Genomic DNA, 26,360 nt, shown 5'->3' with positions numbered 1-26,360 from the left:
AGTCCAAATTAAAAAGATGCAGAAGTTTGATGATTATAGAAAACTCAGATTTATCTCGTTATTAAAGAATGGAAACAAGAAGTTCAAAAATAAAATAACTTCTAAAAAAGGTGTTGCTAGAAGTTCAAGTGCTCTGTCCGGGGAAGTTCAAAAATTCTTGTGAGAGAGGTTGAACAAAAATACATGACAGAAGTTCAAGATGAAAACAGCGGGAAGTTCAACTACTACACGAAATGTGTTTCAGATAGGAAAATAAGAATAGAAAACAAAAGGCTTAAAAGATTTTGTTGCTAGAAGTTCGCGTGCTACTCCCGGTGAAGTTCGAGATCTCTAGTGTGAGACGTCCGATCTTCAGTTACATGTAAAAAACAGGCAAAAACAACGTTGCTTTACGCATTCAAAAATATATTTTGAACCGTTGCGAGTATGAAGAACTCATCAACACAAAAAAGTTGCGTGGTTTTAATAGCTTTCCATCGGTATATCATTCGCTCAATTACGGTAAGTGGTTTGAGAACTGCGGGCGAAAAACATCACGTCAAAAAACAGAGTGAAGTTCAAACAGAAGTTCAAGTACTTCACGCGATTCATTTTCGACGAATCTGTTTCGCGATAAAGGCAGAACGAATGATCTCGCTGTTTTTGTAATTACTTGAAAACGGCTAGGAATTAGAGAAATTCGTCAACATGAAAAAGATTCGCATTTTCCGTAGCTTTTCAACGGTATATTATTTGCACCATTCCGATAAAGTTCGTAGAAATTAGTGCGAAAATACGTTTTTAGCTATTTTCAAAATCGACTTAAAACCGTAAAGAATTGGGAGAAACAATACATATAAAAAGTTTCACATTTGTTCAAGCTTTCCAACTCCATATCATTTGCTGCATTCGGACGCAAGGTTAAAAAATGAGCTCGAAAATACGAACTCGGTAGGACTTGTACTGTTTTCTAAATTACTCTTAAAATGTTCAAAATTAGCTAAAACTTTCAACATGAAAAAGTAGCGTATTTTCATAAGCTTTCCAACGCCATATCATATGCCTTAATTGGATTAGCCGTTTAGAAATGACATCGAAAATACGAACTCGGTTGTTCGGTTTGCGAAATTTTACGTTTTTCCATATTACTCTTTCACCATAGGGAATTAGGGAAAACTTTCAACATGTGGAAGGAGCGGTTTTGCAGCAGCTTTTCAATGCCATATTATATGCCTCATTCCGATAAACGGTTTAGAAATGCGATCGAAAATACGATTCACATTTTTTGTATGAAGAAAAAACGGTTTTCAAAACTGCTCTTAAACCGCTTACATTTTGCCAAAAATTTAACTTAGGTCATGATACGGGTGTCCATAGCTTTCCAACGGTATATAGCAAGCCCCACTTGGGCAATATTGGCAGAAGTTCAACCTAGCACAAGGGGAAGTTCAGGTCGAACAACTCAGGCAGTAAAATTGCAAAAAACGTGAGTTCATCACGACCCGAGTGCAAAATTCGCCTATGAGTGAGATTCCTATTTATAAGGTGTATTTAGTTGTTAAAAATTGTTTGTAGATTATACTAACATCATATAGAACACGACTAACAAGAATAATTCGCGGGGGAAGCCACGGTTGCGAAGATAGCCCGAAGGTCGGGTTCGTACAGAGGGATATGTTTTATGTACATAAGGCACATTTAAGTTAATCTAATTATTTTGGAAAAAAAATAAAAAGGAAAAAGAGAAAACAAATAAAATATGAAAAAAAATATTAGAAATATATGCCTACGACTATGCCGTCGGCATATCTACAGCCACAGAAGGGTAGAGCCATGGATCGATGACGTGGCGTATGGCGCGGATCGATGATGTGGCATCGTCCATGGGCCAAGCCTATGCCGACGGCAAGGCTGTCGGCATAGATATGCCACCCCACGGACTGGTGAGCATTTCGGATCGTTGACGTGGCAGATCATGCGGATCGATGACGTGGCAGATATGCCGACAGCCACCGTTAGGCCCCGTCGGCGTAGGCTTCACGCCGTCAAAGGATGTCGCCGCCTGGGCAGTCGGGCCCACAGATATGCCGAAGGCAGCCTCTATGCCGCCGGCCGCCGTAGGCATATTTATTGGGATGCCGACGGCCCATCTGTGCCGACGGCCCCCGTCGACATAGGTGGATGTATGCCGACGGCTTTTCTACGCCGACGGCCTGACCTGGGCCGTCGGGATAGATCCGTCGATGCCGACGGGGGCCGTCAGCATAGATTTGGCCGTCGGCAATTGGGTAAATTCTGGTAGTGGAGGAGGTTAACCTTGATGGGCAGGTGGTGCCTCGAAAGGACACCTTTCGATATTTGGGGTCAATGCTGCAGGAGGACGGGGGTATTCATGAAGATGTGAACCATCGAATCAAAGTCGGATGAATGAAGTGGCGCCAAGCTTCTGGCATTCTCTGTGATAAGAGAGTGCCACAAAAGCTAAAAAGGCAAGTTCTACAGGATGGTTGTTCGACCCGCAATGTTGTATGGTGCTGAGTGTTGGTCGACTAAAAGGCGACATGTTCAACAGTTGGTGTGGCGGAGATGCGTATATTGAGATGGATGTGTGGCCATACGAGGAAGGATCAAGTCCGGAATGATGATATACGAGGTAGAGTTCGAGTGGCACTAATTGAAGAGAAGCTTGTCCAACATCGTCTGAGATGGTTTGGGCATATTCAACGCATGCCTCCAGAAGCTCCAGTGCATAGCAGAAGGCTAAAGCATGCGGAGAATGTCAAGAGAGGTCGGGTAAATCAAATTTGACATGAGAGAAGTCAGTTAAGAGAGACCTGAAGGATTGGAGTATCACCAAAGAACTAGCTATTGACAGGGGTGTAGTTTCAGAATTCAGATCCATTGTGCACTCTTGATTGCAGTGATTTTGGTAGGTGTACTCCACAAACTAACAAAAAATGAGATGCAGTAGCAACGACATGTAGATACACAAACATTTCAGATCCTACTACTCCAGATGTACTCTAGAATCACAAGCACAAGCAACTTCAGTCAAAATCTTCAGTCAAGCAACCTTTTCAGAGTACAGTACAAATATTACTACAAGCACAAGCAGTACAAATATTACTAGAATTTGCTCTGAATTTTGACAGTAAGAATATGAATGAAAATGCAAGGAGTAAATAAAAATTATGTTTTTCTTAACTAAATATTCCCCCAGAAACTAGATTCTCTTTCAAAATCTATCCTGAAGGCCATTTGACTTGGATGTACACTGAACCTGAATTCGAGAACATTTCAAGTGCAACAAGATTAAAACAAGAACCTTCCACCAATTGGTTGTACACTGAACAAGCTCTACTTCTGTCCCAAGTTGACAGCATACTGAACTTGCATGCTCAAGTTGATCAGCTCTACTTCTGAACTTGCATGTGTTGCTGCACACTTGTCTTTCAGTTCAATGTGCTCAAGCTCGGTTCTTCCTGAGACTGAGAACAGCACAGCAGTCCCTACTAGAATGCCACATTAATTCAGTCTTTCCTTTTTTTTATTCCCTACTAGAATGGTTATGGTTGGTGTTAAAAAATTCAAAGGTCTGTGTAGAGTTGCATTCCTATCTTAGTGAAGCTGCTGGGAGATGTTTTAAAGATGTTTATGTCACTGCAATGAAAGAGAACCGGGCAAGCTGGGATGGAAAGACTACTGTAAGTGGGCATCCATTGATTTCAATTCACTTGTTAGGTTGTTAGTTCTACTCCTGGGTAAATGTTCAATGTAAACTCTTACAAAAATTAGTTTTTGCAATCAGCACCCATTACATATCCTGTTGTTCACTAAGTCCTCTAGTGGATTTTGTTATTACTCCCATCTTATGCAGTACTCCTTGGGATACAATATGTTGTGAAGAAATCTTTGGATGGACAAAGTGGGGAAGAAGTGGCAACCTAGTGGTTGCAGTTCCCGCAGGCCAAGAGGAGCACTTTCTGGTCCATATTGTCATGACGGATACAATATGTTGTTGCGTCCCCAAAAAAGAGAGAATGAAACCAAGTTCCGGTGATCTGCACGACTGCACTAAGATCCATCACCCAAACAAAGCTGCTGATTCAATGGAGTAGAACTAACAAGGAAAACAGGGAAACATTTCCATTCACGACCACACTAAGTGGTTGTTTGGATAGCTAGTATTTGAGAGTAGTTTTAGGAAAACCAGTTTTAAGAGGATTTTTAGGAAAAACCAGTTTTAAGTTGTTGTTTTCGTAAAACTAGCTTATAAAATACTTTGTTTTGACGTGATTGATCATGCTGCAATATCACACAACCGAGGCTTTCATGCCAACGCTACTTCGCGTCATCCTCAACATTAAAGAAATAGGCAAATAGCCCAAGTGGTTCACGCGAGAGGTGAGGACTGAGGAGATCGAGGAAGGGAGGCACGATCACGCCTAAGACGCCTACAATGGCAGAGTTCGTGCTGCTCCTGATGGGCCTGTCACGGACACGGACCTGGGCGTGCTCGGCCTCGTCATGTCCGGCAACTTCCAGGGCGTGCGTGCATCCAGCAGGGAGATCGGGCACCACAGCGATGCGCGTCAACCTCATGTACCCAAGTGGCATCGCCATGCCGCTGAGCTGCCTCGTGGTGGGCATCAACGCCGAAGAGATGGTGGCCATGACAGAAGGTGTTGCGCGCGGCCAACCTGAGCAGCATGACGGTACATAGAACGGCTGAGACACAGACACGACGGCCACGGCGGCGCTTAGCACGCCAATGGTTAGGAGCAACGTGGGCGTCGTCCTGGCCGAGGAGCACAGCAGGGTACCTGGAACAACTGACATACAGACACAGCGGCCGTGGCGGCGCCTAGCATTCCAGCGGTCCGGAGGAACACGGCCGTCGTCCTCGTTGAGGAGCAACAGCCACGGCGGCCATGGCGGCGCCTAGCATGCCAGTGGTGCGCCTAGCATGCCAGTGGTCCGGAGGAACACGGCCGTCGTCCTCGTCGAGGAGCAGCAGCCACGGCGGCCGTGACGGCGCCTAGCATGCCAGCGGTCCGAAGGAACACGATCGTCGTCCTCGTCGAGGAGCAGCAGCCACGGTACCTGAGCGGCTGATGAAGGACTTGCGATCCAGCTACTGGTTTGTGGAAAAACGACTAATAGGCATTTTTCCATATGCTCGTTTTTTGGTTTTTGGAAGACCAAGTTTTTCTTATCCTGAGATTTGTTGGGCTAAACAAACATGGTTTTAGGTGGTTAGACTCCTAAACGTGATTAGTGAAACAGGTTTGGTATAAACTCCTTATCCAAACAACCCCTAAGATCCATCACCCAAACAAGGAAACAAGGAAAGCTACTCTATCAGGCTAAGAATACGACAGAAAGTAAAGAAATATTTTTGTCCCTATTCAGTTATACAGTGTGAAAGATAACTACAGCAAACGTTCTGAAGATTTCTGTTGCATTGAGATACAGTATGAAAGATAACTACAGCAAACGTTCTGAAGATTTCTGTTGCATTGAAATACTGTACAATGATCATCCAAGAAATTCAGAAACAGGATATATGCATTGTAACAGGGATAGTGTACAACGATCGTGCCAGGCTAGGAATATGACATAAAGTAAAGAAATACTTTTGTCCCTGTTCGGTTATACAATATGAAAGATAACTACAACAAACTTTCTGAAGATTTCTATTGCATTGAGATATTGTAGAACGATCATCCCAGAAATTCAAAAACAGGATATATACATTGTGACAGGGATAGTCTACAACGATCATGTGCGTCTGCTGGAAGTACTTGAATTGATCAAAATTCTGCATTGTGACAGGGATAGTGATGATATGGTCAGATGAACTTCTTGAGAGCAACATAGATGAGGACTGTAACCCTGTGTCCTTGCCTGAGCAGCTAGCTGGACTGTCTACGACGGACTACTGCGTGCAAGAAATGCAAGTTCAAGCTGACCAGACCCGTGTGTGTTCAAGCTCAGTCACTAGTTGATTCCTTAGTTCCCGCGGCTGCAAGAAAGATATCAGCCGGTATACAATATCAGCAGGGTCCCAGAGGATCTTAGCTTGAAAGATCAAGTAATTGTGAATGGTTCATAAATGACAATAGCAACTCCCACCCAAACAACAGAAGAAGAAAAATTCAAACTCCCCACGTCCAGCAGTGAGGATTGGTCACCCACCCATCACATAAAACGCACATACCATTCACATAAAACTCCCAGGTAGGCAATCTATCCTCAACGACTTGTCATAGATTTTTTTTAGTTTTCATAAGAATCCTTAACTTCCAGATTTTCTGCAGCTTAAGGATTAGAAACTCCCTTATAAGCTAACCAACAACATTGATACAGTAGAGTACTCATTTTTATCAAATTCCCATATCACACAGATGACCATCAATGTGTAACTAACTAATTAAGAGATTCATATAAAGTGTTTTGACAATACCTCTCTCTTTCATTGAATTGAAACGATTTCTCGTCATCGGACCAACAAACGGCAGATCTTCAAGAATAGGAATGTCAACGTGTTGATTACGTATTGAATCATCTGCAGTTTGCCGTGCCTGCACGGTCACTCTGCGACCTAACTGAACTTCCTGAGTTTGAGGTCCAACTCTCCCAGCTTCTGCATAATTACTGCAACAGAAAAAAGAAGGCCACTGTTATGGTATATAAGTAGTTCTTCGCAAAGTAATTATTTCTCTACATGTATTTTTGTCATAGTATTCTGAATTAATCATGTACAATCTCATGTCAAAGAGCTATTACTATTTGCTTAAATAAAAGAATTACCTCTTCTTTTCTTCAGCTCAAGAGTACCCCAAAAAAGCAATCCTATTAGCACCACAGCCAGTAAGAGCACTAAAAGCCAACGAAGAGATTTGACATTCTTTGGTTTGCTAGCAATAATAGCCACTTCAGGTATCTTCTGGGTCGGAGCAACTTCAGTCACTGTCGCTGTTGGTGCCGATGAGCAATTCTGTGCATCTTCAAGTAATTCCGGATGCTGCCCTCCACACGACGTATATTTCATGAGAAAGTTATCCAATTCTGTACCGTCATTCATCAATTTGCAAATACAGCCTTTAGAATCCAAAGCTGGAACTAAAAGTTCACAGCAAATAGGTTCTGGCTGTGTTGGAATGCACGCTACAGCAATCCTCCTAGATAACAAGTAATGATTACTGCAAAACTCGGACTCTGAAAGTTGTACAATCTGTCTTGCCTCGGACAAAGGGAGAAACATGGATACAATGATCAACAATAAGTAGCCAGTGAACCAAAAGCCCTGTTTCATCACGGAAATAAAACTATTAAAAATTATAGGGACATTTACATTTTTTCCCTAATTTCCACCCGGCCTCATCTTTACCCCAAAATAAAAACAGTGCTCAACTATACCACTCTTCCGTCTAGTGTTCGTATGGAAATACCCTCCGTGTCGTTTCAATCCGGTCAAAGGCCTTTGACCGTCTACTAGACGTTTTCTAGAGTCTAGACATAGTTGCCCTTGTGTGCATATGCCACTGACATGTGGGACCCACCCTGGAAACTCTCTCTCTCTCACACACCTCTCCCTGACATGTGGGCTACCCTGGAAACTCTCTGTGTCACCTCTATGTCTCTCTGACATGTGGGCCATAGGACCCACGGTCAGAGTCAATTGAGATTGAAGTTAGTTGGCCAATTAAACATGGGTCCCACATGACAAACTAATGGTTTAACTAAATGGGTAATTAACCTAAACTAGTGGGAGGTCATCGCCGAACTACGCCTATGTTGTCTCAACATAGCCGGTCCCAAGCCCAGATAAAGGTGAAGGGTTGTGATAGGCTTGGCGAGCCAACATAAAAACTCAGCCACTCTTATGGAGATGAAACCCAAAAGATTTTCATCGGGGCGTAACCCTCTCAGCGACGCGCCACATCGGAACCCCCTGGTGGCGCGCCGTATCTTGATCTGGATACGGTGGCAAGTGAGCGAGGATCGGGTCGTCACATCCTTAGTGGCGCGCTACATCGGCGCACGGGTGTAGTGGAAAATGAGCAAGGGTCTTCGCATTTGACTCGACGAGTGCGAAGGGTAAGGAAGCTAGCCAAGCCTAGGAGGATTCGCTTAGGTAGCTGGAACGTAGGGTCTCTGACAAGGAAGCTTCGGGAGCTAGTTGATGCAATGGTGAGGAGAGGTGTTGACATCCTTTGCATCCAAGAAACCAAATGGAGGGGTCAGAAGGCGAAGGAGGTGGAGGATACCGGCTTCAAGCTGTGGTAGATGGGGACGGCTGTAAACAGAAATGGCGTAGGCATCTTGATCAACAAGATCCTGAGTGGTAGACGTCAAGAGACGTGGGGACCGGATTATCCTAGTCAAGCTGGTAGTTGGGGACTTAGTTCTCAATGTTATCAGCGCGTATGCCCCGCAAGTAGGCCATGATGAGAACACCAAGAGAGAGTTCTAGGAAGGTCTGGAAGACATGGTTAGGAGTGTACCGATTGGCGAAAAACTCTTCATAGGAGGAGACCTCAATGGCCACGTGGGTACACCTAACACAGGTTTTGAAGGGGTGCATGGGAGCTTTGGCTATGGAATAAGGAATCAAGAAGGAGAAGATGTCTTAAGCTTTACTCTAGCCTATGACATGATTGTAGCTAACACCCTCTTTAGAAAGAGAGAATCACATTTTCGTAGTGATTTTTAACAATTGTTTTCGTGAACAGAAAGTTTCTGGCTTTTTCAGCAAGATCAAATAACTATCATCCAAGAAGATCCTATAGGTTTTACTTGGCACAAACACTAATTAAAACATAAAAACAAATCTTACCAGAGGCTAGATCAATTATTTATTACTAAATAGCAAGGATAAATATTGGGTTGTCTCCCAACAAGCGCTTTTCTTTAAAGCCTTTTTAGCTAGGCATTAAGATTTTAATGATGCTCACATAAAAGATAAGAATTAAAACGCAAAAAGAGCATCATAAAACACGTGACAAACAGATCTAAGTCTAACATACTTCCTATGCATAGGCATTTTATAAGAAAACAAATTATCATATCAAGCAAAAATTAGCATATGCAAGAAAGAAGAAAGAGACGATAGCAATCTCAACATGACGAGAGGTAATTTAGTAAAATAAAAATTTCTACAACCATATTTTCCTCTCTAATAATAATTACATGTAGGATCATAAGCAAATTCAACAATATAGCTATCACAAAACATATGCTTAACACGATCCACATGTATGCAAAGTTGACACTCTTCCAAAATAGTGGGATTATCATTAACTAAAGTCATGACCTCTCCAAACCCACTTTCAATATTATTGCAAACACTATTATAAATCTCATATTCATCATGGGACTTAAATAAATTTTCAAGATCATAAGAAGAATCACCCCAATCATGATCATTGCAACAAGTAGTAGATATAGCAAAGCTAGCATCCCCAAGCTTAGGGTTTTGCATATTATTAGCACAATTGACATCAAGAGAATTTATAGTAAAATCATTGCAGTCATGCTTTTTATTCAAGGAGCTATCGTGAATCTCTTCATAAATATCTTCATCATAATTTTCAGATTCACGAATTTCAAGCAAAACTTCATAAAGATAATCTAGTGCACAAAACTCACTAGCAATTGGTTCATCATAATTGGATCTCTTAAAAAGATTAGCAAGCGGATGATGATCCATAGATCTTAGGTTCTCTATTTAGCAATAAATACTCAACTATTCCAACCAAACAAGCAAACGAGCCAAGTAAGACATCAAGGCAAACGAAAAGACGAACGAAAAAAGGGCGAATAAAACGGCAAGGGTGATGTGGGGGAGAGGAAAACGAGAGGCAGATGGCAAATAATGTAATGCGAGGGATAAGAGTTTCTGATGGGTACTTGGTATGTCTTGACTTGTGCGTAGACTCCCCGGCAACGGCGCCAGAAATCCTTCTTGCTACCTCTTGAGCACTGCGTTGGTTTTCCCTTGAAGAGGAAAGGGTGATGTAGTAAAGCAGCGTAAGTATTTCCCTCAGTTTTTGAGAACCAAGGTATCAATCCAGTAGGAGGCCACACGCAAGTCCCTCGTACCTACACAAACAAATAAGAGCCTTGCAACCAACGCGATAAAGGGGTTGTCAATCCCTTCACGGCCACTTGCAAAAGTGAGATCTAATAGAGATGATAAGATAATATTTTTGGTATTTTTATGATAAAGAGTGAAAGTAAAGAACGCAAAGTAAAATAGATGTAAACTAGTATGATGGAGAATAGATCCGGGGGCCATAGGTTTCACTAGTGGCTTCTCTCAAGATAGAATAAGTATTACGGTGGGTGAAAAAATTCGAGCAATTGATAGAATTGAGCATAGTTATAAGAATATCTAGGCATGATCATATATATAGGCACCATGTCCGCGACAAGTAGACCGACTCCTGCCTGCATCTACTACTATTACTCCACACATCGACCGCTATCCAGCATGCATCTAGAGTATTAAGTTCATAAGAACGGAGTAACGCATTAGGCAAGATGACATGATGTAGAGGGATAAACTCAAGCAATATGATATAAACCCCATCTTTTTATCCTCAATGGCAACAATACAATACGTGTCGTTTCCCCTTCTGTCACCGGGATCAAGCACCGCGTGATTGAACCCAAAGCTAAGCACTTCTCCCGTTGCAAGAAAGATCAATCTAGTAGGCCAAACCAAAATGATAATTCGAAGAGACTTACAAAGATAACAAATCATACATAAAAGAATGCAGAGGAGATTCAAATATTGTTCATAGATAATCTTGATTATAAACCCACAATTCATCGGATCTCGACAAAAACACCACAAAAAGAGTTACATCAAATAGATCTCCAAAAGAATCGAGGAGAACTTTGTATTGAGATCCAAAGAGAGAGAAGAAGCCATCTAGATAATAACTATGGACCCGAAGGTCTGAGGTAAACTACTCACACATCATCAGAGAGGCTATGGTGTTGATGTCGAAGCCATCCGTGATCGGTGCCCCCTCCGGCGGAGCACCGAAAAAGGCCCCAAGATGGGATCTCACGGGTACAGAAAGTTGCGGCGGTGGAAATAGGGTTCGTCGTGCTCTTTGATGTTTTTGGGGTATAAGAGTATATATAGGCGAAGGAAGTCGGTCAGGAGAGCCACGAGGGGCCCACGAGGGTGGGGGCACGCCCAGGGGGCAGACGCGCCTCCCTGCCTCGTGGCCTCCTCGGTTGTTTCTTGACGTCCACTCCAAGTCCTCTGGATCACGTTTGTTCCAAAAATCACGTTCCCGAAGATTTCATTCCGTTTGGATTCCGTTTGATATTCCTTTTCTGCGAAACACAGAAATAGGCAAAAAAACAGCAATTTGCACTAGGCCTTTGGGTTAGTAGGTTAGTCCCAAAAAATAATATAAAAGTGCATAATAAAGCCCATTAAACATCCAAAACAGAATATATAATAGCATGGAACAATCAAAAATTATTGATACGTTGGAGACGTATCACGCCGCAAGCACTCTTGCAAGCGTCGTGGCTTTTAGTACGAGTATAATTTAGTTTCGTAAGGCGATCTCATTAGTTTTGGGACGCAAGTTATAAATCCCGAACGTTCAGGAATTATTAGCGTCCTTAATTAAGTATGTAAAAGGGAAAGTTTGGAAACCTTGTGTATCCGTACGCATTTTGTAAGTACGTGCATATAGCACAAACTTTACTATATACTATCGCACTACACGTCTCTCTCTATATATGCTTGCAGACTGTGCTACTCCCTCCGTCCAGGTGAATAAGTCATCTTTGGTTGTGCACCGTGACCAAGAAGGAGGGAAGACTTATACACCTAGATGGAGGGAGTACTACTATTACTTATGTACGTGCAAGTGCTCGTTTTAACATTACGATGCAGTTTTTGTAAAAGTAGAAAAACAACACTAGTCAAGCTTGTGAAACGATTCAATGCAAAACAAATGCAAAAATGCTCGTTTGATTGTTTACTTTTAGCTTCCTTCTCTATGGTTATTTCTCTGTCGTACTTTGTACAGAGTATCTCACTGGTCAGAAAAGGCATGCAAATTCCCAAACCGCTTCCTACACCCTGTATTGAATTTTTTGCCTAACAAGTTGTGTCGTGCAATTGGAATCTCAACTTGAGTACTACTACTAGTAGGAGTATGAGGGGCCAGTTCTTTTAGACTTCTAGATTAGTAATCCCATAACTACTACCTCCGTCCTGGTTTATTGGTCCCCATTGTAATCTGTGTCAAATTTTGATCATAAATTTAACTAATGAAATGTTAGTGCATGTCACATGCACTAACATTTTATCAATTAAATCTTTGGTCAAAATTTAGCACAAATTACAATGGTGACGAATAAACCAGGACGGAGGTACTAGTGGTAGTTTAGAAGCCCAAATAAATGAGTGAGGCACCTTAATGTTACTCTCCACTGTGACTAGTCTTATGGGAAAAGCTGGGGAAGTGACTAGTCTTAGAGCAAGTATAATAAGTCCTACTCAGCAGGCTACAAGAATTGCCACATCATAAGAATCCTACATGGAAGAGAGAGAGAAGTGAGGATAGAGAGCAGAGCCGGCTCTTCACTAGTCGCTCGCCTATACGCACATTACGAGGTGCAATAGCTGGCTTGCAGCCCGGGCTGCTGCCTATAAACCAGCGCTTTGCCATTCCTCCCAATCCCAGCATGCAAAGATTAATACTTAAATCCAACCCAACAGCCAACCTATAGTCTGAGGTCAATCCTGGAGTCTGAGGTCAAGGAGGCTTTAAAAAGGATGAAAGGAGGCAAGGCGATGGCCCCTGATTGTATCCCCATTGAGGTGTGGAAAGGCCTCGGGGACATAGCGATAGTATGGCTAACTAAGCTTTTCAACCTCATTTTTGGGGCAAACAAGATGCCAGAAGAATGGAGACGGAGTATATTAGTACCAATCTTCAAGAACAAGGGGGTGTTCACAGTTGTACAAATTACCGTGGAATTAAGTTGATGAGCCATACAATGAAGCTATGGAAGAGAGTTATTGAGCACCGCTTAAGAAGAATGACAAGCGTGACCAAAGATCAGTTTGGTTTCATGCCTGGGAGGTCGACCATGGAAGCCATTTTCTTGGCACAACAACTTATGGAGAGATACAAGGAGCAAAAGAATGACTTGCATATGGTGTTCATTGATCTGGAGAAGGCAAGATACCGCGGAATGTCATGTGGTGGGCCTTTGAGAAACACAAAGTCCCAGCAAAATACATTACCCTCATCAAGGACATGTACGATAATTCTTAGACAAGTGTTCGAACAAGTGATGTCAGCCCTGATGACTGCCCGACGAAGATAGGACTGCATCAGGGGTTAGCTTTGAGCTCTTATCCTTTTGCCTTGGTGATGGATGAGGTCACAAGGGATATACGAGGGGATATCCCATGGTGTATGCTCTTTGCGGATGGATGTGGTGCTAGTTAACGATAGTCGGACTAGGGTAAATAGGAAGTTAAGAGTTATGGAGACAAACCTCGGAATCGAAAGGGTTTAGGCTTAGTAGAACTAAAACCGAGTACATGATGTGCGGTTTCAGTACTACAAGTTGTGAACCATCGAGTCAAAGCCGAATGGATGAAGTGGCGCCAAGCTTCTGGCATTCTCCGTGACAAGAGAGTGCCACGAAAGCTGAAGGCAAGTTCTATAGGACGGCGGTTCGACCCGCAATGTTGTATGGCGCTGAGTTTTGGCCAACTAAAAGGCGACATGTTCAACAGTTAGGTGTGGTGGAGATGTGTATGTTGAGATGGATGTGTGGCCACACGAGGAAGGATCGAGTCCAGAATGATGACATACGAGATAGAGTTGGGGTAGCACCAATTGAAGAGAAGCTTGTCCAACATCGTCTGAGATGGTTTGGGCATATTCAGCATAGGCCTCCATGAGCTTCAATGCATAGCGGACGGCTAAAGCATGCGGAGAATGTCAAGAGAGGTCGGGGTAGACCAAATTTGACACAGGAGTCCGTTAAGAGAGACCTGAAGGATTGGAGTATCACCAAAGAACTAGCTATGGACAAGGGTGTGTGAAAACTTGTTATCCATGTTCCGGAGCCATGAGTTGGTCGCAAGATCTTATGGGTTTCACCTCTAGCTTATCCCAACTTGTTTGGGACTAAAGGCTTTGTTGTTGTTGTAGTAGGAGGTCATCGCCGACAACCAAACCACATGACGAACTCCGCATAGCAGGCCACAGGAGCATAGTATAAGCTCAAGCTCACGCGCATCCAGTGGCCACAAGGGGGGCGGAAGTGAGTTGGCGGCAGACCTAACTGGTGGTAACTGGTCGGGCACGACGGCGGCAATGCTTCAAGGCACGGACGAGCCGGCTGAGGGTCTCATTAGCCTACTAGAGATGGCAGGAACACATCGACGGGGTCAGAGCCGATGAGCACGAGTTGCGCAACGCTGGCGCGCGGCATGGAAGGCGACAACAGAGCTCGGCCATCGTGGGGATCATAGGTCTGGGTTGAAATTGAGGAAGGGAGACGGGAAAGATTCACGAGCTCAAAGCAAAGCTTCCGGTGCAGTTTGCGAGGCCGGGCAGGCTCTACACATGACGAATCAAGCGACGGTGACGCTCAGATAGCAGCGGCAAAGATGAAGTCGATTGTCTACTCTCGATGAAGCTCTGGATGCATACGTAGTCCTAGAAGCTCCTCAGTCCTCATGGTGTGGCGGTTCTATTGGACGTGATGGATAGGCAGAACGACAACAATGGATACACGGGCGCGGGACGGCGGCAATGGCTGCGCACTAGCTTCTCTCTGCTGGGCTAGAGATCGAGTGAGAGGAAGGGATAGTGAGCTAAGAGAGAGGGGAGTGGTCTATGGTTTGTGCTCATCTCCTAGGCTTGTCACGCTGGCTGGGGAAGCCGCAGGGAGGAGGTGGCCGCGACGCACGCACGCTCGCGAGGCAGAGTCCTCCTAGCGAGGGGTTGAAGACGGCCCCTTGTTGGGCTGGGCTGCTACATGGGTCGCCTACTCTCTGCCTTTTTTTCTTCTTTTGTTTTAGTTTTCTTGTATTTTCTTTAGAAGGGGTAAAAATGTCCAGAAAACGTCTGTAGACGGTCAAAGGCCTTTGACCAGACAGAAACAGCACGGAGGAGTATTTTCATAAGACACTAGACGAAAGAGGGGTATAGCTGAGCACTCTAGGACACTAGACGGAACAGGGCTATAGCAAAGCACTCTTTTTATTTAGGGGTAAAGATGAGGCCGGGCGGAAATTAGGGGGGAATAAAATTGGCCCAAAATTATATGAAAAGCTAACAAGGTCATATCATTCAAATGAAGAACCATACCTTATGAATCATTAATTTTTTTGTTGCCCAAGTGATACATAAGTGCCACTTGATAACTGAGTGCTTTCCACTTTTGATGATGAAAGATTCTGTGAAGAACATACATGATAAACTCAGATAATAGAAAAAACAATCACACCAAAACTGCAATACGAAAATCAACCCAAAACATAGAAGTATCCTTGGTTGTAACGAAGCTCTAACATAAACTTTGCCCCTTGTTTGTGTGGTTGTCAAATTTTGTCCATTTGCCTATGCTAGTTCATTTTTTCTTGCCTACATGAGCAAGCAAAACCTTGGCCAGCTTAAAAAATTGTAGAGTAGACTTAGGGATGTAAACGGATCGAATCGGATAACTCTTTTACCATATCCTTAACCATATTTTTTTGGTCGGATTCGGATCAGAGCGAATAATGATCGGATGCGGATTCGAATGCGGATTATATCAGATTACGGATTCGAAGCGGATTCGGACAAGAAACGGACAAAAAATATTGATGTAGATGTTTTTCGTAATATATTTCTACATGTGATCTATACAGAGAAGAACAATACGAATATATGTAACCAACCAGTTTTTATTTACTGCTTATAATGGGATTACTAGCTTACAAGCTGCAACAAGCATGACCGCCGGTTCTTGTACGTGCAGTTTTAGTACAGTACGTGTTCTTAATGGGATTAATAGCTTACATCACAGATTTATATAATTATGTTGTTCTCTAACCTGCAATAAAATTGGTTTAAATAATAGCTAAGTTAACTACTAAGTAGTACAGTATGATGTTCTTAAGTTTATTGGATGTGCTTGTACGTGCATGTAAGACTCTAATAAGGAATTAGTTATATTATATTTATATGTGATTCTAAAAAGTGGACTATTTGTGTATTTGGGCTAGACTTATCGGATAATCCTATTTGACAATGTCGGATAATCCTAAAAAAATACCGGATAATCCTAAAAAAATACATGATACATGTAAAAGGTGGGTTATACCGAAGATACTGTTTTTGTGCCATCTTCAATGGTGCTTGCTTTTGCATCACTTGTTGCAGCAGCCTTTGTAGTAACACCTTCAGCGAAACCATATTCTTCACACTTTGAGATTATACATGCATATAAAGATGGTACACGACATTAAGGAATAACTCCAGAATTATTATAACTTTACTAATTGATAAATTGTAGGCGTTGATATTTTTCATATAAATATAGTCAAACTTTAAACTAAAAAGGACCGGAGGGAGTACCGTTTCATCTGAAGTGATGTCTGCTTCTATTTGATCAGACATAACTTTGAGAGCCTTGTCATTTTGTAACTCAGCTAATTTGGTGTACCTGGAGAATGGAACATAGCAAATGGACAAGTTAACTATAATTAAGTGTAGAAAGTGATAATAAAACAGAGAGAGATTAAGCTACCAACTTGCGAGGAAGCATGTCGAAGAGGCTAACCAGCCTTTGAGATGCATATGCACTCAGCCTATGCGCATGAGGACCCATGATTGCTAGAATTACAAGACAGTTTGTGTGAAGGTAGACATCCTGCAAGTACAGACAAGCTTGCCATTAGACAGTTATGAACCAGTAGTTTCACATGCAAAAGGGAACTTCTAGAGGTATGATCGGAAGTCCTCCTTGCAAATGGAAACTTCTACATAGGCAAGTGTGACATGCATCATGAAAGAATTCATTAAATAAACTAAACCTAGTTAATTTTGGTACCAATTTGTGCACATTAGCATTGAAGGTTGAATCTTGACTGGGTATCAGGAGAATTATCAACAGCATGTAGATCTGATTGGAAGTCTTCCTTGATGCATCATAGAGCATTTCAAAGGTAGGCATAAGCTGTCGACAAAATCAAAACTATAATAACTCACGATATTGGGGAAAAACAACTCAGGCAGTCGATAAATGGTATTTGCTAATATATGTAATCAAAGGCTACCTTACATGTATAGAGTATGTGTTGGATCATTACTTTAGATATTACTCCTAATAATGTTTCATGCTGACTGAGATAGTCACTGATTTACTATGTGTTTCACCAACAGATAGAATATGCCAATTCATGGAAGTATAGGAAAAATAAGTCATGGTGCAGCTCTTACTAATGAAAAACATATTAACCACTGATATATTCTCTCACTAAAAGGGGAAAATAGTTTAAATGCAACTGTCTTTTTAACTCAAAGCATATTTTGTTCGACTATTAAATGCCCACATGCTCCAATGCTCCAACAAGAAGGGTTGTAAAAGTAGTTACAAGAAAACATACCAAAGTATCCAAGTCTGTTCAAACCAGAACATACTCCTGAAAATCGCAGTTCCCATGGACCAGAGAATAGAGCAACAAAACTGAGCTCTCATCTTTTAAGCATCTGTATGGATAGTGGAAAAAAATGAATTACACACCACAAAGGTCTTTTGGTACATAGTAACTTACATCCTGAAACAAGATGAACATACATGATCCTCGATCTTGAATAAATAATGATAGGTCCTAGATAATGGGGTCAAAATATATAATTCTAAAACATTAGTTTCGAATTACTAACAGCAGTCTCATTACTACCATCAAACCCTGCTACATGACCCCATTTTGCAATGCAGCGTTAACTGTTCAGTGTTATTCATAATCTATAGATCACCAAAATCATCGCTGAGTGCACTGTTGTTTTTATCCATCAAATTTGATATTAGACCGGAATAATTGCTACATTTTCATTTGTTAAGAAAAAGGAAATAATCTCATTGTTTTCGGCCCCAGAAATATTTTGTGAAATTGTACAAATCTAATAAATAAAGTACGAGCATATCACTGAATTAGCATGATGATGTATTACTTACGTGCCAAGAGCATCAAACAGCGATGCAAAAGACAGCCTGACAACAGGTCCATTTTGAGCATTTCCCTCAACATCAGCACGATCAACTGCAGCATAATTCATTTCTGCAATTGTTTAGTGATACATATGAGTATATCAGTGCCATAATTTCTCTATATTGCAGGTGTATCTTACATTGAATATCCTTAGCATTGTTTAGCGCCTTACAGTAAGGGTTCTCATGAAAAGCTGGTGCATCCTTGACATTGGTAGGGCCTAGTTGGTTAGCATACTAAGGTTACCAGCATTTGCCACACTTATTTATGCCAAACATGACTAAGGTTAGGCGATCAAAATGGGTGCCACACTTTGCTAAACTTGGGACGATCAAAATGGGTGCCACACATTGACAGGCTAAGGTAAACTTGTCAGACCCGTGTTGCAGGAAAGGAATATTGTTACAAGTGTGGCTCTGAACCAAACATGTGATTAAGGGGTTCTGTTCCCAGCCTAAGCCTGCAATGCCTAATCCTAGGCACGCAACAATTGCTTATGTGGGTATTTTGGTTGGTGCCACGGTTGTGCCTTGCCACCTCACATTCAGTCAAAACTTACCGACTTGTGGTGTGGCAAAGTGTGGCATGGTTAGTCAATCAAACAACCAGGCCCTGAATTTTGGCATCACGTGAGTGAGTTGCATTCACATGATCACGTGAGTGAGTTGCATTCACATGACGTCAATCGTGAGGATACATAAACTATAAGCATGTTCTGTGGAAAATATAACCCGCACTACCAGCTGCTGAACCAATTCGTTGCATAACACCAGACCCACCATCATCAGAGAAAACAGGGTGTGAACCATTTGAAGGGATTTGTGGCCATCTTACAAAATTAAGTAGCAACTTTTGAACAACCGAAGCTACTATGGAAGCATCCTGCAGAAGACAGATGTGGCAAAGGAACACATCCCCAATTTAGCTCAATAATATCTGTAAATAAATCATCATGCATAATGCATCAGCAGATTCCATTTTTACCTGAAGCATAGCCACATCAATGAAAGGATGCACATCTTTTGGTTCTGGAGATGGTCCAGAACATAACTGAGTCGACAAAAGGACTAGCATCAAGTTTAGAAGCTCCTGATGTAGGTAGCATGACTCCGGACTGCATATAGAGATATTAAAGCAGTGGAATTCAAATGGCAAATAAGAATTCTAAAAATGAAAAACTAGATAGATATACACCATCCAACAAGATACCTTATATTACACTACCAATGTAGTTCCGCACCCCTTTCATCAGAAAATACTCCACACTTTGGTCTAGGAGGAGCATGGAAATATGAAATATCATTAGAGTTTACTATATCAGACATACAACAAACAATTGTAGAGCATTTGGAATTTGAATTATCATTTACCAGAAGGAAAATTATCCAGCCCCTTTTCATCTTTGTTCGTGTCAAGGCATAGCTCTTGCCAATTATCTGCCTTGGCGTTCTCAGTAATGAGCTTGAGAAAAATGGATGAGATGTAGGCAGCATTAATAGCCTTTCTATAGACGCTAGAAGATACAGAAGAAGCCGATGTGCACTCTTGCAAACACCAAACCAAATGAATCAAGATCTTTGCAAGATACTTCGTATGGTAGTTGTTTTGTGCTGCACATACACATAACCCAGACTGTCAGACCAATGAGCCAAAGACAATTATGATTTAAGTACAGGAACTAATAATACAAATTCTGTCAAAGCATTAGAACCATAAGGTTAACACTTAACAATTGGTATAATCAAGTAAAATATTTAGGGATGAACTATAGCGTGACGGCATGGCGTGATGCGCGCCATACCGCGTGATATGCCCGCATCACTTTGCGTCATTCACATCACAGCCATGCACTCAGCCGTGTGGGGCCTGATCGCACGTGCCGAGCACACCACACTGTGCAAAGGGGCAGCGAACATTCACGCCCTAAAAATATCAAAATATTTATATCATGCAAGTGGCTCCGATAACATGAAACTACTTAGAAAGATTGGGTTGGTGATCGTGGTATGACACGCCTTTCCCCTTTCAGCTTCCCAGAAAATATCTAACATGTTGCACTTCTATCCATATCAATGTACATAAAAGTGTTAAGTGGAAGGTAGGCATACCATACTAACAGGTAGTTAAACATACAACTCAAGCATCCATAGGATATGCCTACCTTCCATTTTAACATTCTGAACACAACAAACAGCAGATGGACAAAAATGTGAGTCATAATATACACATTTAACTACCAAAAATAACCTATGGGCAGATGTTGACAAAGGCCCACGTACATAAGTGATTCCTTCATACCATTTTTTTGTCCTGGTTTTTTTTCCTGTTTTTTGTTGCTGCATTATATATTTGTGGGAGTTTAGATGTGACATCCTTAAAAAACATCTAGATGTGAATTAGACAAACTGAATCTCATAACCCCCCCCCCCCAACTGATTTCCAGCTGTGGGGCCCGTGACATCCAATAAAATCACAACACGTCAGCTTTTTTCTTAGAAGTCCCATAGGCTCTACTTAGGTGTAGCATTGCTCTTTAACTACCTATTAATATTCTATCTTGTTTACTACAAACCAGACTAAGTTAAAAAAATCATCGATTCCATCACACAGGCCAATTCACCAATGAAGTCCCTCACTGCTGGCAACATGAATCGCAAATGCAGGTCTCAAGCCCCTAGTTTACACATTGATGCTTCACCAGAGTTAAACTCTGGAACCAACAGGTCATTGCAATGTTCAATACACTATAACAAGCACTTAAATCCTTCGCCCTAACTACAATTAGCCAAATCATCTATTTGCATTGTCACCCACCATAAAGAATTTCAGGACAAGAATCCATAATTTGCCTTTCTTACTTAAAAGGTAAGATTTCTCTCTTGTTCAACAAAGTACCCAAGCACTAAATTAAAGTAGGCCCAGGAACTCTCATGGTATAAATTAAAATTACAAAAGTTTCATATATTGCAACGCACTAAGCTCAGTCATCCTTGATCACACAGTAAATTCGGTCGGGCAAATGCATGCCTTGTTTCCTTCCAATCTACTAAGCTCGCCACCTAAATTCCCATTCTAAGCACCAATGCAGGTCGCAGTCAGACAGAAATCAACGCCCCTAAAGACACAGTAAACACGGCAAAAGTGCCCGAAATGCCACATCAACCCTGCCATCTCACCTCAACGCAGCACATAACCGTGCGAGAGATCCACAGTCGCGCACGCATAAATCACATGATCCGCATTGCCCCCGCAGATCAAACCCCACAAAACAGAAAGTAATCACCACCCGAAGCAACAGCGAGAACGGGGGGAAACGGAAGCGATCAGAGCTACCGCAGGGAGGAGGCGTGGCGTGGATCTCGAGCCGTCGGTCCTTACCGAAGGGGTGGCAGGCCTGCAGCACGCGGTCCCGCGGCCCCTGCAGGGTGAGGGGCAGCTCGAGCAGCTGCCTCCAGAACTCGGAGGAGATCGGGTAGGCCTTGTCGCCGACGAGCGCGGCGAACATCTGCTCCGCCGCCCCCAGCGACGCGGAGCCCGCCTCGCGCAGCCTCAGCGTCGACGGCGCCTCCCCCGGCGACGCGGAGCCCGCCTCGCCCAGCCTCGGTGTCGACGGCGCCGCCCCCATTGGATCTGAGAGGGCGCCGCCGAGCGCGTTGGGCTCGGCGGGGGAACTAGGGTTTGAGGGCGGCGGGGATTGTGCGAGGGAAAATGGCAAAAGTGGAGGCGGGACGACGCGAAGGTTTTAGATGGAGACTTCGGGCGGAAGGAAGGGGAGGAGGAAGAGGGGAAGGGGCGCCGGTCGGGTTTGGGAGGTTTTGATGGGATTAAGGATGGACTGAACTGCCCATGGGTACTGGTGGAGACCCGGGAGGTGCGTGGCTTGGCATGCCTGGAACGGGAGGGGCCGAACGGTCTTTTGCCGGGGCTCGTGGGGGTGCCTGCCGTCGGTGGAGGTGGTGGAACATTCGGGAGGGTGGAGGCTGGAGGGAAGGGGACGGACGGGGGCGTGCGAGGTGCGACGCGTACCCCGACGCTTTGGCCGTGTCGCACTTCGTCGCTTCGTTCCAAACTTCTGGTTTGGCGCTTTTGTTTGCTGGCTCCAATTTTCGCTTTTGTAGGAGTAAATATTGGCGTTAAATACGTCGCGCAGTGCGAAAGACCATAGTTTTCATAAAAGTTTGCTGAAAGCACTAGACGCTCGCCGTTTAATGCAAAATATGACATGCTGGAACCGCTGTCAATGCTGAAGTGGCATCAAAATCAAACGCGTTTGCTGGATCGTTAAGTTACCAAAGGGCCCACCCGACAGTAGACTCCAAGTACACTTCACCGATGCATTTTATCAACAAAAATGTTACACTTACGGAAAGAAGTTACGGGACGACATGTGCCAATGCAATCGACCGCCTCCCCTGCATTTAACTGTGGAGACCGGCCCGTGATTAATCCTTGCGCCTCCACCTCAGCCCCGTAAGTGTTTACTGTAGAAAATTCCCGTAAGTGTAGCATCACTGTTTTATCGAGCATGTTGTGGGCAGCACGTCCACCGCAGCACACTCGACCGCTCGGGCTGCTCCCGCCGGCGTGCTTGCCATCGGAGCACCGCCCCACCGCTGCCCCTCCCTCTCATCCTTGCTCCGAGCCTGAGCCCTGCTTTGCTGGATTCGGTCGTCCACCCGGCCGCTGCCACATCTCCTAGCGTGGACGATACCGAAGACCGTCGCCATCGCGAGCTTTTGAGCTGGTTGTCGACGGCTCAGGGCGGCTTTTTGACGTTTCTCCTCCGCCCTATATGCGCTTCGGGGCGATCAAGTTCGCTTTTTAATGAGCAGCGAGAGACCGAAGGCGGTCTTCCTCGACTCATACTGCATCGGGGAAGATATGCACGGATCATCACACGGAGGGAGAGGGCTGGGACTTCCTCGACCTACAAGCCCTCCAACGAGTCCACGGTAGACATGATCTTTCCAGCGACCAAAACACACCGAAAATCATAAGCTCACACACTGTGCAATCTATGCGGCGGAGAAAGCAATCAGCGAGCCCCTCGCTTGGTCTGAGGAGACGGTGACGTTCAGCATCAACGATCTCACCGAAAACATTGCTCACCCAAGCAAACATGCCTTGATGGTAGATCCAATCGTCGGGTGCCGCCGTCGCCCACGTGTCCTTATGGACGGGGGAAGTGGTCTCAACCTCGAGCATTCTTCGCCGACACTTTGAGCAAGATGGGAGTCTTCCTATTCGGCCTGCAAAGGTTGGATGCGGGCTTCCACGGCAACGTACCAGGACGTCCAGTCCGCCCTCTGGGGTGGATTGAGCTCGAGGTCGTCTTCGGTGACGAGGACAACTTTCACATCGAGTCACTCCAAATCAAGGTCAACCCTTTCCACAACGGCTACAACGCCATCTTCGCGAGGCCGGCGTACATAAAATTCATGATGGTACCATCATATGCATACGGCGCGATTATTGCCCACAGGAGCCTAGAGAGAGCTTTCAAAGCAAAGGTTGCCAATGTGGATCTCGCAGAGGCCGCCTTTGCCTCCATGAAACTTGGAAGGATTAAGCGACATGTAAACCTGTCACACACAGAGCTCCCAGTAAAACCCAGACCAGGACCAGTGTTCTAGCCGGCTCGAGATACGAAAAAATTTCAAGTCCACCCGGAGGACGCCAAGAAAACAGTGACGATCGGAGGAGACCTCTTAGAAGAACAAGAAGCAGAGCTTTTGGCCTTTCTTCGAGCAAATTGGGACATATCCACCCGGAAGCCCGTCGATATGCCAGGAGTACAAGCCGAAAAAGTTGAACAATCACACGACTAGTAAAGCAAGCCCTATGTCGCTTTGCCACAGAAAAGCGGATGACTATAGGAGAAGAAATAGCCCGGCTACTAGCCGCCGGATTCATCAGAGAGGTCGCGCACCCAGAATGGTTGGCCGACCCAAGCATGGTACGCAAAAAAACATGCCATGGTGTATGTGCATGGACTACACCGACCTCAACATAGCCTGCCCCTAGGACCCATTCCCACTTCCAAGTATCAACCAAATCATCGACTCTCCCCCGTGCTGCGAACGTCTATGCTTCATCAACGCATACTCCAGATACCATCAGATACGAATGAAGGTCTCTGAATCAAGAGGCGACCTCCTTCATCACATCTTACGGGCCTTTCTGTTACATAATGATGCCTTTTGGACTCGAGAACGTCGAGGCTACATACCAGCGAACGATGCAGAAGTGCTTTAACAAGCAGATCTGCGTCAACTCGGAGGTCTACATCAAGTATATTGTAGTCAAGTCACGACAGGGCTTCAGCCTCCTTGGATAACTCCAGTAGATCTTTGATAACCTTCGCAACTTCAACATGAAGTCGAACCCTGAAATATGTGTCTTCGGGGTCTCTGCAAGACAACTCTTGGATTTCATAGTATCTCAAGGAGGGATCGAAGCAAACCCAGAAAAGATCCAAGAAATACTCAACATAAAACCCCCAAAGACAGTACGAGATGTATCGAAGCCCGCGGAATGCGATCAGCAGGTTTATCTCTCGTTTGGGAGAGAAAGCACTTCCCATGTACCGCCTCTTACAGCGTGTTTGGCAAAAAATGGAAAGGGGAATGGGAGTTTAATGTAGGGAGTTGTATTGAGATTAGACATGGGATGAGTCGTTTTATTCCCAATCCTCTGTTTGGCGCATGATGAAAATTATGTGTGAGAGTTTGATGAGAAATTGTATTCCCGTGTTTGGTTCGTGGGAATTGACAAGGAAATAGACAAGGAAAATTAACGTAAGTTATGATGAAGGGCTAAGATTGACTCACTAAAACAATTCCCTTCCAACTCCCACCCCCTCCCCTGTTAATAAAACGGTGGGAGTTGGAGTCTCAAGTCCCATGACTATTCCCTTATCAATTCCCAATCCCCTTAACCAAACAATAGATTTGAAATCTCGTACCCCTTCAATTCCCATTCCCTAGCTCTAACTACCCCCAACCAAACATGCTGTTAAAGAAAGGAGGCAACTTTTACTCGAGCGACGAGGCCAAGGCAGCTTTCGAAGACCTTAAGAGGCTACTACAGTCCAACCTGCTCCTCGCTTCCCCGGCCCAGTCCAAACCAATGTTGTTGTACATATCGGCGACCACCCAAGTGGTAAGTGTGGTCATTGCGGTGGAAAAAGAGGAGACCGAAAAGACACAATAGGTGCAACACCCGGTGTAGTATGTCAGTGAGGTACTAATGTCATGCAAAGCGTGATACGCGCACTACCAGAAGATAACCTACGGAGTGTTTATGGACGCGAGAAAGCTATGACACTACTTCCAGGCCAACCCGATCATGGTGGTCAGCAGCTCTCCGACATCATCAATGACAAAGGCGCAACAAGTCACGTGGCTAAGTGGGCAATCGAGCTTTTGTCGTTTGAGATCTCCTACAAACCACGCTCGACAGTCAAGTCGCAGGCGATCGCCGACTTTTTGGTTGAATGGACCGAGGCCTAGTAGGTCCCTGATATATCTCCGACGTATCTATATTTTTTTATTACTTCATGCTATTATATTATCAATTTTATATGCTTTATATGCAATTTTATATTATTTTTGTGAACTAACCTAACCGAGTGTTTAATGCCAATTTTTGTTTTCTGTATGTTTTGGGTTTTACAGAAAATCCCTACCAAACAAAGTTCAAACGTGATGATTTTTTTTTGATTTTTTCTGTACCAGGAGAGACCCTAGAAGCTTTCGGGGAGGACTAGAAGCGCGACGAGGAGACGACAAGGCAACAGGACGCACCCTGGGGGTAGGCACTCCCTGATGTCTTTTGGCCCCCACTTGGCTCCGTCTGACCTAATTTTAACCCTATAAATTTCCTAAAATCCCAAAACCCACATAGCAATACCTAAAACTTTTATTCCGGCGCCGCAAGTCTCTATTCTTCCACTATCCCATCTGGAGCTCCGTTCCTGCGCCCTGTCGAAGGGGGAATTGATCACGAAGGGTCTCTACATCAACCTTAGTGCCTCTCTGATGATGTGTGAGTAATTCCTCACAGGAACTATGGGTCCATAGCAGTAGCTAGATGCCTCTCTCTCTCTACACAC

General features: G+C 43.9%; 1 protein-coding gene, 1 long non-coding RNA gene and 1 pseudogene across 3 annotated transcripts; 1 reads left to right on the top strand and 2 right to left on the bottom strand.

Moving 5' to 3' along the window:
• Positions 1-5,652: 5,652 nt before the first annotated feature.
• Positions 5,653-7,085, bottom strand: LOC125521487 (uncharacterized). The gene is made up of 3 exons (XR_007289303.2): positions 6,793-7,085; positions 6,446-6,636; positions 5,653-6,004 (listed from the first exon to the last, which is right to left on the bottom strand). It is a non-coding gene; the product is annotated as an uncharacterized LOC125521487 (long non-coding RNA).
• Positions 7,086-10,753: 3,668 nt separating this feature from the next.
• On the bottom strand, positions 10,754-22,156 carry LOC125524770 (uncharacterized; annotated as a pseudogene). The gene is made up of 12 exons (XR_015612391.1): positions 21,626-22,156; positions 19,618-19,857; positions 19,450-19,519; positions 19,232-19,361; positions 18,420-19,129; positions 18,214-18,316; positions 17,642-17,744; positions 17,086-17,211; positions 16,787-16,905; positions 16,611-16,698; positions 16,357-16,458; positions 10,754-15,448 (listed from the first exon to the last, which is right to left on the bottom strand). The product of XR_015612391.1 is annotated as an uncharacterized LOC125524770 (transcript).
• Positions 22,157-23,475: 1,319 nt separating this feature from the next.
• Positions 23,476-23,880, top strand: LOC147957546 (uncharacterized). The gene has a single exon (XM_087531757.1). It carries the CDS (start codon positions 23,476-23,478, stop codon positions 23,878-23,880), a length of 405 nt encoding a protein of 134 aa, XP_087387883.1.
• The last annotated feature ends 2,480 nt before the right edge of the window (positions 23,881-26,360 follow it).

The sequence above is a fragment of the Triticum urartu genome, chromosome 7A (assembly GCF_056163025.1).
Source record: "Triticum urartu cultivar PI428250 chromosome 7A, HENAU_Tu73, whole genome shotgun sequence".
In the NCBI taxonomy this organism is placed as follows: Eukaryota; Viridiplantae; Streptophyta; class Magnoliopsida; order Poales; family Poaceae; genus Triticum; species Triticum urartu.
Note: the sequence above shows the minus strand (reverse complement) of the source record. Positions and strands in the feature narration are given on the sequence as shown.